This window comes from Acytostelium subglobosum (genome assembly GCF_000787575.1).
Source record: "Acytostelium subglobosum LB1 DNA, scaffold: scaffold20, whole genome shotgun sequence".
Classification (NCBI taxonomy): domain Eukaryota; phylum Evosea; class Eumycetozoa; order Acytosteliales; family Acytosteliaceae; genus Acytostelium; species Acytostelium subglobosum.
The window spans coordinates 185,068-202,293 of record NW_012236513.1 but is presented as its reverse complement, the minus strand read 5'-3'; the positions used below and the strand labels follow the sequence as shown (position 1 = coordinate 202,293).

The 17,226-nt window shown below is 45.9% G+C and overlaps 3 protein-coding genes across 3 annotated transcripts; all 3 read right to left on the bottom strand.

Annotated features, from left to right (window-relative positions):
- Positions 1–6: 6 nt before the first annotated feature.
- On the bottom strand, positions 7–4,747 carry SAMD00019534_089130 (hypothetical protein; the record flags this gene model as incomplete). The annotated part of the gene is made up of 4 exons (XM_012895802.1): positions 7–1,109; positions 1,179–2,906; positions 2,996–4,609; positions 4,696–4,747. 4 exons carry the CDS (start codon positions 4,745–4,747, stop codon positions 7–9), a joined length of 4,497 nt encoding a protein of 1,498 aa, XP_012751256.1.
- Positions 4,748–5,320: 573 nt separating this feature from the next.
- SAMD00019534_089120 (hypothetical protein) lies at positions 5,321–9,974 on the bottom strand (the record flags this gene model as incomplete). The annotated part of the gene is made up of 4 exons (XM_012895801.1): positions 5,321–6,435; positions 6,593–7,528; positions 7,680–8,465; positions 8,537–9,974. 4 exons carry the CDS (start codon positions 9,972–9,974, stop codon positions 5,321–5,323), a joined length of 4,275 nt encoding a protein of 1,424 aa, XP_012751255.1.
- Positions 9,975–10,666: 692 nt separating this feature from the next.
- On the bottom strand, positions 10,667–15,256 carry SAMD00019534_089110 (hypothetical protein; the record flags this gene model as incomplete). Its single annotated transcript, XM_012895800.1, has 4 exons — positions 10,667–11,772; positions 11,858–12,811; positions 12,872–13,663; positions 13,732–15,256. 4 exons carry the CDS (start codon positions 15,254–15,256, stop codon positions 10,667–10,669), a joined length of 4,377 nt encoding a protein of 1,458 aa, XP_012751254.1.
- Between the last annotated feature and the right edge of the window lie 1,970 nt (positions 15,257–17,226).

Genomic DNA, 17,226 nt, shown 5'->3' with positions numbered 1-17,226 from the left:
GATGTTCTACAGTTTGTCCAGTCGTTTGGTGGAGCCAAGGTTACTCTTGGTACGCATCAAGTGCAGTCTGTGGCGCACATAGATGTTCCTCTTCAATGCCATGTATAGTACAACTCCTACGACTGCTACGAAGATCACACAGCCAACGACGATCAGTGGGATGACGTAGGGTTTCCTGCCGTCATCACTCTTTCCAGAGCACTTGCCGGCATTGCTATTGGCTTGATTGTATGACACCAACACGGAGAAGTCTGGATCAATCGCGGCCGACTTCTTGAAGAATGGCACGGCGGTGGCGATCTGCACGGGCTCCGCGGCAGAGATAATCTTGTTGGAGATGGACATCACACGACCATCTGAGATGACAGATGTTGGGAATCTGCCATAGCATTGCATCTGATGTTGTGGGATGACAAAGTAATGCATGTCTTGAAGTGATGCTGCACCCCATGTGATGTTCTCATTCTGTTGTTGGGTACATTCACCCATGGACACTGTCTGGAATATGATCTGGATGTAGTTGAGCTGACTGGTGAAGTTATATCCATCAAAGCTCACTGTGTACTTGATTGTGTTGGGCTGGAAGTTGAGTGTCTTGTTGGCCCACACCGTCTGTCCACCCGCCATGAACTTGTCAATTGTCAATGTGATTGTGTTGGATGCGTGTTGTCCCTTCATGTTGGTGATTGTGTACTTGGTCGAGTTGGCAGTGGTCGATGCCAACTTCCAATCCAATGTGATGTTGTTGGCCACCGAGTCATCATAGCTCATCTCTTGAATGGCAACAATGGATATGTTGTAGGAAACGGACTTTGTGTCTTGGGTGAGCTTTGTGTCATTGACCTTGGACACGCCCAGGATGGCCGTGGACATATCTTCGTTGTAGTCCATGTCCACATCGACCTCCTCCAAGTCTAGTTTACAAGTTGGACCTGCGTGACCATTATGGCACATGCAGTTCTGATCAACACAATCACCATTACCATTACAGTTCTCTGGGCATGTGTAGTTCTTGTTGATCGAACAATCCTCACCGCTCCATGGTAAGTTGCAATGACATGTTTCCTCAATACATGTACCATGTCCACTACAATCGAATGAGTCACAGTCTATGATTGTGGGACGTTAGTACGATTGATCAATCAATCAAGATATATTATCATTTGATTGATACTCACAGAAGAAGTCAAGGACGTATTCGACGTTATTGATGGTGATGTGGTTGTCTTTGTCAAGGAAGGGCTGGAAGGCACCGAATGGGATGATGGCAGTGTTGGGATCAGGGAATGTTGGTGTAACCAGCTGATTGTTGAGCATAAACTGAGCACCGACCAATCCCTCTCCAGTGATATTGATTGTCTTGTAATAATAATCCAATACAGACTCGTCCACATGAACAACTTGTCCCATAATGATCGTTGGCATAACCTCACCACTGTGGAATCCAGTCGTGTAACCATACTTGTCAACAACGTTCCAGAAAGAGGCCGTGATGCCACGCAGACCCCAAGAGCGTGGCAACTTCATTTCTCCAGTGTAGAAGAATGTGCCGCCAACCTTGTTGCAGTCGCTCACCTTGAACTTAATGAAGTCCAACGATCCAATCTCTGTGATGTATAGGATTGGGTTGAGAGAGCACTCCATGGTGTTGGTTGGCGCGAGCGATACGTTGAACTTGACCGCCTGTTCCGCAAAGACATCGATCGTCATGTTGCTGAATCTGATCGATGGATTGTTCAGCGTGTTGGCTATCACGACATCGGGACGGGTCGCCGTGATCTTGATGAAGGCGAAGTATCCAAACAGGGGATATTCCTCGCAGTTATCGTTAAAGTCACACATGGACGACACGTAGACATGGACGTTGTTGCCCCATGTGACCAGCGTGGTCACGTTGTAGGGCAGTATTGTTTGTGGATTGTAGGTCACTGAGACAACCTCGAGGGGCTGAGGGTTGAAGTCGTCGCGGATCACAAACGTCGCGTTCTTGAGACGGTCCACGCGACCGGTATCCTGCTTGCTAACCTGGATGGTGATTGTGCCTGGCGCTGCCTCTTGGATAATGTTCACAATGACGTCGGTTGGGAATGGCTGGTATCCTACGTTTCTGATTGTGACGCGATTGTTTGCATAGGTTTGGAGTCCTTGTGCCACATTGTTTCCAAAATAGGCAATCTCGCGCGATGACAATGTGATCGTGGGCTGTGCTTGATCGATGCTGTACTGCAGACCAAAGAAGTAGGTCTTGGTCACATTGAGTCGGGGAATTATGATTGTGCCTCTGAGCACGATCGTTCCAGGATTTAATACAATGGAAGATCTTTGGAGTGTTGTACATGATTGAGTGTCACCACCAGAGCCAGTGCCGTTGGTGGGTATCTTGTTGTCAAAGTCCTCAAACAGACACACTGTGCCGCTATTGAATGTACTGGTGCCAGACACGACTACGTTGATGTTGATAGAGTCGCTGCCATTGAATGAGTAGCCAAAGTATGACAGACGGGTACGGTACACGGGCGTCACGGATGGATTGCAAGTCGGGATGTCGCTAAAGATCTGCGTGATGTCATTGCAGGGCGCGTTGCCACAATACTCATTGGACTTGGCAGACAGGGTGGTGCCACGGATATCAGCACAGGTAAGAGTGATTGGTGAGTGGCAGAAGTGTGCCTCCGAGTACTCAATGGGTATGATGTAGGTGCCAACTGAGTGATTGCCTGATGCCCTTGATCCAGAGTTGATCCAGTACACGGCACCATTATTAGCCACATCGCCAACTGTCACGCTACAAGTATTCTCTCCAATTCCAACATCATCATTCATTGTCACCAACAATCTATACTTCTTGATCGAGGACGATGGTGGAAGCATCTTGACGCGGACAAATGGTGACGTGAGGTCCAGGTCTGTGTGGGGTCGGGGTTGGGTGGGGGTGGAATTATTCCATTGGGCGTGTGAGTATGTGAGTGATCACTTGATCAGATAACTAACATACTTGCAATATCTCGGTTTGGTGTTGAGTAGACTTGTTGATTGGCACCGTTGATGTTAAAGTCAGCGGTGGGCATGTCTGATGGGAAGGTGAAGGGTGGCTTGAAGGTCACTTGCTTGAGTGATCCAGAGAAGTAGTCTGGGTATTGGAGATCCTTCGTGGCAACAATATTTCCAAACAGTGATGTAATGCCAACGGTGAGTTGTTGAGTGACTGGTTGCTCATTGATCATCACACCAGTCATTGACAAATCTGGCAATATAAGGTTGTTCAACTTTGTCACGAAGCCATTGGAGATGGATGGGAAGGTGACTGTGTGCTGGGGTGGTATCACCATCAGGACGGAGGCGGACCTGAACACCTGGCGACCCGTTGTGAAGACCATGGAGTAGAATGAACACGAGCCGATGTTCAGGTAGCAGTCATAGGGCCAGGAAAAGGCGCGGGTGAACGAGCTGTCGAACGACTCCTTGAACGACACTATCATGCGGGCCTTGAGCTCGTCGTAGATCTGGATCTCGGCCACCTGTTTCTCAAAGCCCGCCGTGAAGTTGACCGAGTACACAAACAGCGTGTTGCCGGCTCCGCGCAGGCTGGGGTAGGTGCGCAAGGGGTCGGCGTTGCCCAGCGTGGGCGTTATCTTGTCGACAAAGTTGGCGCCACTGTTGTCTGTGGGTGCCGGGTTATTGTTGGTCATGTTTGTGTAGTGCAGGCATGTGCTGACTGAGAAAGTGGGCTTGCTGAATGAGCTGGGCACGAGTGCGGCGTAGATGTATTTTGAGTGATTGGTGGCGCCAGACCACAGGGGCACAATGTCCTTGGGCACGGTGTCAATGCGGAATGATCCCAGCGGTTTGGTATATCCAAAGCCCAACAAGGAGTAGGGCTCCTGGTCGATGTCGATGATGTACGAGTCGGCGTTGTTGGCGAATGGCGTTGGGACTGGTGGGGCCGGACACTGGGTGATGGGGAATGGGATGGCTGACTTGCCGCCCATTGGGAAGGTCTGGACCAGCTGACTCCTGTAGCCAATGTCGCCACTGGGGTAGCTGTACAAGTGTTCGATGTTGTGGAAGAACTTGGTGCCGCGTGACCTGGGGCTGGAGCCAGAGCCGGAGCCAGGGGTGGGCAATGACAACAGGCTGTTTGAGAGGCTGTATTTGGCCTTCACTTCGATGGGGCCGGACGGGACATACTCGTATATGCCCTGGTAGCGAATGTCTGCGCTCAGGATGGTGGTCATGAAGACGTGGCAGGTGGGGGCATAGGTCTCCACCAGGGAATCATTCCATGTAGTTTGTTGTGTTGCCACAATAGAGAATTCCTTCATGTCTGTGTTGAACTTGCTGACATAGGTGATGTTCTCCATTGTTGTGGTACCATTGCATAATGGTAGTATTGGTGGAGTGAACTGGCTGACGATCGACCTTATGATTGGATCGCAAGTTCCAGATATACAATTGACAGCCTTGTAACTAAAGTTATATGTGTCATTAAGCAATATTGAGTCACATCTTTCCAGTCCAGTGTTTGTCAAGTTCAGCGTGGCAGGATCATGAAGCATCGGGTACAAAGACTCAATGTCCAAAAAGTTGACTGGTGTTATAGGTGTGACGCCTGTGGTTGATCACGTGTGTTTGATTGAGTGTGTGTGAGTATGTGATGAGTGGACTTGTTCGGCCTTTCTCGATGTCATAACTTACCTCCGCCACCTGGTACTGGAGTTAAACCTGCAAGAATGTTTGGTGTCAACATCAGGACAACAAGCACACATAATGTTATGAACCTCTTCATAATTGAAAGTATGTATGTTGATCAATCAACCAATCAAACAATCGATGGATGGTGATTATCAAGATATATATTTATATATATCTATTATTATTTACAAATAAGAAAGTATGAAAGTAAGTCCAATAAGTAAGACCTATTGATGTTGTGTGTGTTGCAATGATGTATGTTTATGTCTTAGCGTGTGCATGTGTTCGTTCACTACAATACGGTTAGGTCAGAAACAATTCCGATCTGTCTCATCAATATCTAACCTAGAAGTAGGGTGTACTTTAAGGTCATGGTCCAAACCTTTTTTGATCGATCAAAATCACACCACAAGACGTCTTTTTTTTTTAAAGGGCTAACATGCTTTGCCCCTTCAAAACACCTAACTTCAAAGAATAAATGAATACATATATTACCTAATAAGTACACCAGGATATCATGTTTTTAATTATAACTATAATAAAATGTTGTGTCCAACCAGGGGGGGACCGAGTGATTGATTGATTGATTGAGTGAGTGGAATGATTCCTGATTTGTGATGGGAGTGGATTATAAATTGTCCAACTTGTTAGAACTAAAGTTGTTCTTGGATCTCATCTTGTGTAGGGTGTGGCGGACAAAGAAACTCTTCTTCAGTTTGATGAACACTGCCAGTCCAACGATAGCCACAAAGATCACACAGCCAACGACGATCAGTGGGATGACATATGGCTTCATTCCATCCTTTGGCCCAATGATGTCACATTGTCCAGCATTGCCATTAGCTTGATTGTATGAGATCAACACTGAGAAGTCCGGATCGATCGCCGCCGACTTCTTGAAGTATGGTACGGCTGTGGCGATCTGCACTGGCTCCGCGGCCGAGATAATCTTGTTTGAAATGGACAAAATGCGACCATCTGAGATAACCGATGTTGGGAATCTGCCGTAACATTGCATCTGATGTTGTGGGATGACAAAGTAGTGCATATCTTGAAGTGATGCTGCTCCCCAAGTGATGTTCTCATTCTGTCGTTGGACACAATCACCTGTCGACACTGTCTCGAATATGATCTGGATGTAGTTGAGCTGACTGGTGAAGTTATATCCATCAAATCTCACTGTGTACTTGATTGTGTTAGGTTGGAAGTTGAGCACATTGTTGGCCCACGTGGTCTGTCCACCATCCATGAACTTGTCAATTGTCAATGTGATTGTGTTTGATGGATCTTGGATACCTCCCATGTTTGAAATAGTGTACTTGGTCGAGTTGGACGTGGTCGATGCCAACTTCCAATTGAGTATGATGTTGTTGGCCACCGAGTCATTATAGCTCATCTCTTGAATGGCCACAATCGATATATTGTAGGATACGGACATCGAGTCTGGTGTGAGCTTGGTGTCATTGGCCTCGTTGGAAACACCCAATATTGTTGTGGCTGTGGATGGTTCTTCCTTGAAGTTCATGTCCGCTTTGACTTCATCGATGTGCAGGTTACATGTTGGACCTGCGTAGCCATTGTGACACATGCAGTTCTGATCAACACAATCACCATTGCCACTGCAATTGTTTGGACAAGTATAATTCCTGCTGATAGAACAATCTACACCAACCCATGCTGGATCACAACGACATGTGTCCTCGATACATGTTCCATGTCCGCTGCAATCGAATGAGACACAATCTATAATTGATGGATTGAGTGAGTGTGAGTTAGATGGTCGATTGATTGATTGGGTGATCAAGATATGATATAGATATATGATCAAGATATATGAGTGCACTGAATAATCTATGATCAAGATATATGATCAGACGCGAGTGATTGGAATGATACATACAGAAGAAGTCAAGGAGGAATGGCACTCCATTGATCTTGACATAGTTGTACTTGTCAAGGTATGGTTTGAAGATGGCGTCATTGAATGGTATGATGGCAGTGTTGAGATCAGGGTATGATGGTGTGAACGGTATCAATTGATCATTGAGTGTGAAGTCTGCACCGACGAATCCAGCACCAGTGATATTGATGGTCTTGTAGTAATAGTCCAAAACAGCATGGTCCACTCTGGTTACCGTGTCTATTGTGAATGTGGGCACCGGCGAGTCAAAGATCACACCAGTCGTGTATCCATACCTGTCCACAACGTTCCACACCGAGGCGACGACCCCGCGCAGACCCCAGGAGTAGGGCACTGTTAGGGATCCATTGAAAGTGAGGGCATTGCCATTGGAGAAACATGACGAGGCTGGGAACTGCAGGTCGTCCAGCGAGCCCAGTTCGGTGAGGAACAGGATGGGGTAGTAGGCACCACATTGGATAGTGGTGGCGCTAGTGAATGAGATGCTGTAGTTGGAGTAGCGGTGGGGCTTGGAGACATCGATTGCCATGTTGCCAAACTTGATCGAGGGGTTGGTCAGTACATTGTCGTTGATCACGGTGGTGCCAGACATAGAGATGTTGATGTTAGCAAAGTATCCAAACATGGGGTAGTACTCGCAGTTCTCGTTGTTGTCACACATGGACGACACGTAGGCCAATAGTTGCGAGCCGGACGTTACGATCCTGGTCAGGTTGAAGGGCAGCTGAGTGGAGTTGTAGTACCATGTGTTGTTGTATTTTGGTTGTGGCAAGAAGTTGTCAAAGACGACGATTGTGATGTTCTTGATGTTGTCCGATGGGTTGATAACTGTCTTTGTCAACTGCACTGTGAGGTCAGAAGTCGCGTCATTCTCAATAATGTTCACTATGATATCAACTGGCAATGGCTTGTATCCTAGATTGATTGATTGAGTGATGTCAGTATGGTTGATTGAGTGATTGGAATGGTTCCAAGAACGTTTGAGTGATAGTTGGGCTGGTTGGAGTGATTGAATGATTGGGAATGGTTCCATGATTGAGTGGATGTTTGAGTTGTTGTAACTTACCAATGTTCCTGATGGTCACTTGGTTGTTGGAATAGGACTGTGCGTCGGTAGCAGTTACTTGGCTAAAGTAGGCTATGTCACTTGATGAGAGTGTGAGGGTGGGCTGAGTGGAGTCGATGCTGTATTGTAGACGGAAGTAGTAGTTCTTGGTGACACTGAGTGCTGGGAATGTAATGTTGGCCGAGAGTATGACCAATCCAGTCTTGATCATCAATCCAGTCTGATGTAATTGAACACATGACATATTCTTGCTTGGCATGTTGTTGTCCATGTCATCAAACATACACACTGTGGCATTGTTGAACTTGAATGCGCCAGACAACATTGCATTGACTTGAATTGTTGTCTCAACTATGAATACGTAACCAAAGTATGTTAGACGGCTGCGGTAGATGGGGGTGACAGTCGACTCGCATGAGGGCAAGTTGCTAAAGATCTTGGTAAGGTCGTTGCAAGGTCTGTCTACACAGTACTCGTTGGACTTGGCGTATGTTGTGTAGCCTCTGATGTCCGTGCACATGATTGTAATAGGCGAATGACAGAAGTGTGCTTCAGAGTAGTCGATATCAACTAGATAAGTGCCAACCGAATGATCGCCTGATGCCCTTGATCCAGAGTTCAGCGCGTAGACAGTTAGGGCATTGTCTCTCTCGCCAACTGTGACATTACAAGTGTTCTCGCCAATTCCAACTTCATCCTTCACAGTGATCAACAGTCGATACCTGTCAGTGCCAACCGAAGGAGTCAACATTGTAACGTGGACCAAAGGGCTCGTGAGGTCCAAGTCTGTGTTGAAGAGTGGTGAATGTTAATTTATGGGACGGTATGATTCCATGTGTGTGATCAATCAGACTTACTGCTAATGTTATGAGAGGGGATGTCGTAGACTCTTGAGTTGCCACCTGCGAATGCGTAGTTACATGTTGGTGTGTCTGATGGGAAACTGAAGGCTGGTGTGAACGTGCCAAACTGGAGATAGCCACTGAAGAATGCTGGATATTCCAAGCACTTTGATATCAAACTGTTGACTGGTAGCAATCCATTTGGTACAGGGATGGCCAATGACTCTGATGGTAGATTATCGCCAAGACTCCATTTGTTTACGAGAAGTGATGGTATGATCACCTTGCCTCCCATCTTTGTCTGGACCGTTGAGCCAATCGATCTTTGGATTATTCCTGTGTCCATCATCATCGTGTCACCTTTGGTGATGCTAAAGGAGGAGAAGTAGACCTCGCCAGTGTATGTGATGACATATGATGTGAGAACACAACTTGTAAGAAGGCAGTCGTCTTCGAGGAGGAAAGGGCTAGTGTAAGAGCCTTTGCCTGCGAATGACTCTTTGAATGAGGCAATGCGACCAGCAGGCAACTTGATCCATATCTCTTCAACTTGGTCATGGAATCCATTTATGAAAGTGATCGAGTACACCAACATTGTGCAGACCTTGCCAAGACGTGCGTACAATGGTGCATTGAGAGTGGCCATATGGATGTTGTCAGTGAAGATCGTCGTGGAGTTGCTCATTGGTTGGGACATGGGCGAGTTGTACGTCAAGAAATGAAGACTAGTGTTGACCACGAATGGCTGGTTGTATGGGTAGGTGATGGGGAACAGTGCTTGGTAGTGGTAAGTCGTGTGATTTATCGCGCCAGACCACATTGGCACCACCTTTATCGGTGTGCGAGAGTCGCCCATGTAGAATGAATCGATCTGTTTGGTATGAGTGAAGTCGATCAGAGTGTATGGCTCCTTGTTGATGATCAGCAGGTTGGAGTCCGCGTTGGATGGGAGCAGCACGAGTGGCTGGGCTGCCGGACATGGATTGATCATGTTGGGTCGGACAAAGTCGTTTCCGGTTGAGAAACTCTCGACCAATACACTCTGATACACTGGTCCATGCTCAATATTTAGATAGTACATCGAGCCTTTGATCGTTGGAGCTGATTGCCCGCCAATGTAGACAAGTGGCGTGGTTGTTCCAGCGCGTGGACCATCGGAGACACCCTCGTAGATGCCTTGGTAGCGCATGTCGGCCTCCAGCGTGACCGTGAAGAATGATCTGCACATGGGAGTGCCAAACTCAATCTTGGAGCTGTCCCAAGGACTGTAGTTGCCAGAGTCGACTACGTTTGGTTGTTTGTAATTGTAGGGCGAGGTGTAGTTGATTATGTCAAGCAGGAGCTTGGAGCCGTTGCACCAGGCGGTCAAAGGAGGTTCGAGTTTTGCCAGATAATTGGCGGGAATTGGAGTGCAGGTACCTGTCAGGCAGCCACTGACCACTGGTACGTCCATTACATTGTTGAGCACATCAAACAATGTGAAGTTATCGCATATATCCAACAAAGAATACTTTAATACAATTCCATCGGGGAATGATAACAAAGGATATAAATTCTCAACATTTGTAAAGTAAATGTCTGTAGGTTATGATTGATTCGATTGATTGTTAGTGAGTGAGTGGTGGTAGTGAGTGAGCCAGGAATGATGATCACATGATTCATACTTGGAGTCTGAGACCAAGTGACACTAATAAATAGTGTCAATGATAATGATATCAATAACAATGACAGATGATTTGTCTTCATTATTTGATTGATTAATTGTCTTGTAAGACAATGTTTGAATGTTTGTCTGATTGAATGAATGAACGATCATTCGGCGCCGGTGATCTATCACTTTGTTATTCAATACGTCTGTCCCATTTATCTCACCATCAATAGACTAATGGGTATGATAATGTGACGTGACCCTACACCGATCTTTGATCATGATCAAGGCCCAACCCCCTCGAAAGTTGCACCGATTTGCAACGAATCATCGAAAAAACACCCAAACTTATGAGTTTTGATCAAAAAATTTGTGTTGAAGGGGTACAAGGAGGCCCACAAAATAACAAACAAAGGGTGCGCTAATCAACCTGTTCATTAATCAATGAACCAAAGGTTACTTGTTACTGTTTCGTCTATGGCTAGCCTAGACTGGTCTTACATTCTATCCAGTTTGTTGGAGCCAAAGGTGCGCTTGGCCCTCATCTTGTGTATCTTTTGTCGGATGTACATGTTCTTCTTCAACTTGAAGAATAATGCTAAACATATGATCACGAGGCATAATACACATCCGACAACTATGAGTGGGATGATGTAAGGCTTGGGCCCGCCACTGGCTTCACACATGCCATTACCATTGCTGTTGGCCTGGCTGTATAATACCAATACGGAGAAGTCCGGATCGATTGCCGCTGACCTCTTGAAGAATGGCACTGAGGTGGCCACGCGCAATGGCTCGCCAACAGACACAATCTTGTTTGATATGGATACTACGCGATCGTCTGATATCACTGATGTTGGGAATCGTCCATAACATTGCATCTGATGCTGTGGCAGTATGAAGTAGTGCATGTCGTCACGTGATGATCTGCCCCAAGAGATTTCCGTATCATTCTGAAGTTGGGTACAATCACCCATCGACACTGTCTGGAATATGATCTGGATATAGTTGAGTTGACTGGTGAAGTTGTATCCATCAAAGTTGACCGTGTACTTGATTGTGTTGGGCTGGAACTTGAGTGTCTTGTTGGCCCACACCGTCTGTCCACCATCCAAATACTTGTCAATTGTCAATGTGATTGTGTTGGATGCGTGTTGGATACCGCCCATGTTAGTGATCGTGTACTTGGTCGAGTTGGAATCCGAGTTTGCCAAAGTCCAATTGAGTGTGATGTTGTTGACCACTTGGTCCAAGTAGTTGAGCTCAAGTATCGCCGCGATTGATATGCTGTAGGAGACTGACATGGTGTCTTTGGTGAGTTTGGGGTCATGATCCCCAGCCACACCAAGTGTTGAGACGGCATTGGTCAAATCTTCCTTGAAGCTCACGTCCACTTTGACCTCGTCCATTTTGAGATTGCAAGATGGGCCGGCGAATCCATTGTGACACATGCAGTTCTGATCAACACAATCACCATTGCCACTGCAATTGTTTGGGCATGTGTACAGCCTACTGATCGAGCAGTCCTCACCTCTCCAATCGGGATCACATTGGCAAGTGTTCTCAATACACTTTCCATGTTTACAGTTTGATGAGTCACAATCTATGATTGATTGATGTTAGTTAGTAATCACGGTAGATCATATATCATGATCATTCAGTGCACTAATAGATTGATTGATACTCACAGAAGAAGTCGAGGAGGTAACTGGTTCCACTGATTACGATGTAGTTGTCCTTGTCAAGGTCTGGCTTAAGTTGACCGAATTCTATGATGGCTGTGTTGGAATCTTGATATGATGCAGTGTACTCCTGGTCCTTAACAGTGTATTCACTTCCACCAAGTCCAACACCAGTGATATTGATAGTTTTATAATAATAATCAATCACTGCACTGTCCACATGATAGGACGCACTAATCACTATAGTGGGAGCAGGATCAACAACTCTGAATCCAGTCGTGTGGCCAAAGTGATCGACAATATTCCAAACAGACACGGTCACACCTCTAACACCCCAGGCAAATGGTAATGTCATTGTTCCGTTGAACATGAATGTGTTGTTGCCATAGTAGGTGCAGTGATCGGGGTGGAAGTCGAAGCAGTCCTGTGAGCCCATCTCCGAGACTACCAAGATGGGACTGGCTGTCAAACAGTCCATGGGGTTGGTCGTGGTGAAGGTGAAGTTGAATGGAGTCTGTGTCATCCTTGACGCGTCAATCGTGACTCTGCCACTGCCAATGCCATTACCAAACATGATTGAAGTGTCGCTCAGAGGGTTGCCAGAGATGCTTGCTTGTGTCTTGGTGAGGTTGATGTAGTCGTAGTATCCATACATTGGATATTGTTCACAGTTGTTGTTGTAATCACACATTGATGAGATGTAGGCCAACATCCTACTGCCCCATGACTTGACTATTGTCATGTTCAATGGCATTGCTGTTGTACCCGGTGACACCTTGTCATTGATCCATGTATAGTTTGTACGTGGCCTCACTGCAAAGTCATCATGTACGGCCACCGTTATATTCTTGACATTGGTCAATGGATTACCCGCGGGTAATCTATTCAACTGAATTGTCAAATCATATGACTGATCCTCGACAATCTTGACAGTTACATCAACTGGAAGTGGTTGGAAGTCTTTAGATTATGGGTCAGTGAGTGATGGATGGAGCAATTCCAGGGCTCGGGTATACTTACCAATGTTCCTGATGGTCATTTGATTGTTTGGATATCCTTGTGAGAGTTGGGATGCAATGAGTGTGATGTCACGTGATGATAGGATGATTGATGGTTGTGCTGGATCAATGCTGTAGGTGACACGGAAGTAGTAGGTCTTGGTTGATTGAGCCGGTGCCAGAGTGATCACACCTGTTAAGACGTAGCTTCCAACATTGACATCAATCGTATTGAGTAGATTGAGTTGGATACATGATTGATTGGCACTTGGTATCTTGTTGTCCAAGTCATCAAACATGCATAGTGTGGCGTTGTTGAACTTGTTGGCGTCAGACACTATGGCTGTGATGCCAACTGTGCCATCTCCATTGATTGAGTGACCGAGGTAGCTCAGTGTACTAAAGTATACTGGTGGAGTGGTCAATGCATCGCATGATGGAAGGCCCGAGAACACTCCGGTCAAAGCATTACATGGCCTGTCCAAGCAATAATCATTTGAAGTTGTTCTCATCATGTTGCCATTGATATCAGCACAATCGATGGTGAGAGGGGCATGACAGTAGTGTGCCAAAGAGTAGTTGATGTCTACTATATATGTTCCAATCGAATGATTGCCTGCAACACGATTACTTGAGTTGATTGTGTAGTAATCACCACGATACCTTGAATCAGTATATCCGCCAACTGTTATCTTGCACGTGTTGTCGCCAATTCCAATCTGGTCATTGACGGTCACCTGTAGTCTATAGACTGGTACATATGTCGTTGGTGGCAACAATGAAACGTGGACCAAAGGTGGAGTAAGGTCGATCACTATTTATGTTGGGTGTGCGTACAAAGTTAGAATGATTGATTGAGTGATTGAGTGAGGATGGACATACTTGTTAGGTCTCGGGTACTGTTGGTGAGCATCAAGTCTCCGTCACGGTCCAACTCAAACGAGCATGTGGGCGTGTCGGTGGGGAAGGTGAAGGGAACGGAGAAGGTTGCATATTTGAGGCTGCCACTGTAGAATGATGGATAGTAGTAGTTGTTGGTGAAGAATCGTTGAAGTCCTTCAGGTCTCACATCCAGGTATACGTTGGGCAACTCCTCTGTTATCGAAACCTCGGTGAATGACATAACATTGACGAGTGATCGATCTTTGAAGTTGGCACTGACATGCTTCTGTGAGGTGTCGGGCGTGAGGATCGACGTCGACGCCTTGACGCCAAGGAAGTTGGAGCTGAATGATCCATCACTTCGTGTCACCACGTAAGCCTTGAAGTGGCATCCAACATCCGACGCCATGGCACATGCATAGTCATACGAGAAGGAACCGCTGAATGTCGCCAAGTTGGTGAAGTTCTCTTTGAACACCGCCACGCGAATGGTGTCCGAGCCCTGTATGTTGTACACCTGTATCTCCACGACCTTTTGTTGGAAGTTGCCTGTGAATGTGGCTCTGTACACAAACAATGCGCGTCCATATCTAGTCTCTGAGGGAAGGGGAGAGGCGGGCGATGCCACCGATATGCTGTCAGTGTACATTGTATGATCGGGATTGGCAAACTGTGTCGGGGTCACTGTGTAGTAGTGATCGGATGTGCTCACATTCCAAGGTGAGCCAACCAAGATGTTGGTCTGCAACAGACGATACTTGTATCGCTCGCTAGCAGGCTTGTTGATCATCACTGGCGTGAGAGGGTAGAATAGGCCCGAACCCCAATCATTCAAGAGGCCCTGCTCGACGAAGAAGTTGCCCAATGGGCTGGCGTAGGTAATGTCCAACATGGTGTAGGCAGGCTCGCCGGGGATGCTCAATGGCGTGAGCGTGAAGTTGATGCCTGGGAACACTGTTGGTGGGAGGCCGGACCATTCGCAATTGGGGACCGGTGTTGGCTTGGCAGGTGGGGGGTCGATAGTGAACGACTTGACGAGGTCGCGAGCCATGTGAGTGGTCCAGGTGAGCGCGTAGAAGTACTTCGCACCCTTGGCGGTGGGGCTGCCTGCGGCGCCGTAGGGCACGATCTGATCGATGAACGCTTCGATGTGGTCGGGTATGATGTACAGGCCTTGATACTTGATGTAGTTGTTTAGAGTATAGAATGAGTAGCCTGTGCATGTGATGGCCGACGCTTCGTTCTGCGGGTTGAGATATAGTGTTTGAGTGACATCGGCAACATCCAATTGATATGGGTTTGGATATGAGAAGTTACCCATGTCCTTGGTACCATCACACAGTGCAGTGATTGGTGATGATAGTTTGGCTACATCATCTTGGAGCGAGGCGTTGCAGGGTGTGCCAGTGCCAACACCCAAACAAGCTTCGACCAACAAAGTCTTTGAACGACTATCCTTCAAAGTGACCGTTGTGCATGTATCCGATGTATTATAAGTGAGACCAAAGGTAAAGTCCTTAAACATCGGGTACAGTTCATCAATGTTGATGAATCCAAAATTGGTTGTGGAGTCTGTGTGATTGGGTGGGTGGGGTGGGAGTAAGGAATAGTTCCAACCTCAATCAAACAACTACCAACATTACATACTCGCATTGATAACAAGTGGACTACTACAACCGATCAGGAGAATAAGTATTAATATATAATTCATTGTTGTAACATGAATGACTGAAATTGATTGTTTGACAAGTCGAATAAGACCTGACTTTCATTGTTGTTTCGAGGGAGGACCCATTGTTGGGATCAAATATCTTCAGACTGTTGGTGTCACCACAATCAAGAATAGATCGTTGAACTCGTACCTGATCTTTTTATCCCTGATCTCTCCCTGATCATGTGAAACGGCAGCGACCTTTCAAAAAATGGGTCATTCTTGGCCATCAAAGATAAGTTTATTTTTGTTTCTTTCTCATTCATGTCGCGACATTAAAAGCTGAGGATGACCATCCAGTTAAGATTAGTCGTTGTTTTATCCATCACTATTCTCTTCAACTTTCATAATATCATTGAATTAAACTTTGTACAAAGTTTTATAATTGCGAAGACCAACAATGATCACTTCATCAAACCAAGTCATGGTCCATGACTTTAATAGGTGTACTTGATTGTAATCAAAGGCCCTAACTAACTTCACTCCCTCCTCTAAGTATACTTACCAGGCGTGAACCAAACTTGGTAAACTTTGGTCTAAAGCCAGGTGAACAATCGTTGAACATTGATCTAGACCAGGATGGTTTCAGTTCAAAATCACACTTTGAAGACTCCAAAGATAAATTTGACCCCTGACTTTCTATTTTTCTTTACTTGTTGAGAGAAGTGAAGTATGTTTATTTGATGGTCAACCATTCAACCAACAACAATGGTGATCAAGTAAAATAGATAAGATGTAGAAACATCTGTATGTTCAACAACAATAAACAACAACATCAAATACAATGTATAATAATAAGAATATCTATTTATTAGCAATCGTTGTTCTGGTGCTCACCTTGTCTTTGGTAACCCATGGCCAATATGTCATCTTGACTACCTATGGTACACCATGCCAGGGACAGTATTCCAGCATGATCATCTACCCCCAATCAACTTGTGTCTCCATTCCTGGATTTAATTCAAGTTTCATGATAAGCTCATGTGATCACAACAACTTTGTCACAGAATCCTTTGACGCTGCCAACTGCACTGGACCCAGCATCACGATCACAACGCCAAACAACCAATGCCTGAACCAATCTAATCCTAGTTCGATGGCACACTATCAACAATCTACATGCTCTAGCCATGCCTACATCCCCGATTCATCCTTTGTCATTGCTTGGTACAAGTCGGATGAATGTACCGAAGAGAGTATTGTAGAAGTCCAACCGGCCAATCAGTGCTTCTACAGTTGGTGGTTTGGACAGTACACCGTTTTATCAGTTGACCGTACCCAAATGAATACGACCTACTACTATGACTCGAAATGTATGGTGGTCGATGGCGGTGCTAGCGGTGATGACTATGCTCTAAACTCCACTTGCAATATCGATGGAGGCACTGCATGGTTTGCCTATTTCAATGACAACTCGTCACCTTTGAGTATTCCAGTTTGGTCAACACTTATTCTCTCAATAATAATAAACATTCTTGTTGTTGTTTGAACAACATGTTATTGTTGTCCAGATGTTGTTGGTGGTCAGGTGAAGTATTATTCCAGTAGTCCAAGAGGGATCAACTCAAGGAATCGTCGAGCGAGGCATACGAGGGTCATCGACGACGTGGCGCAAGACCACCAAGATGGCCACATAATATATAATGGACATAGAGAGGCTGGAATATTTCCAGAACCACGAAATCAATCTTGTTCAATATAATATTGATGTCGTTTAATTATAAATAGTTCCTTTGTCTGTGAGTTATGGTGGCAATAATAGGTCCAGATGGTTTACCCTTGTG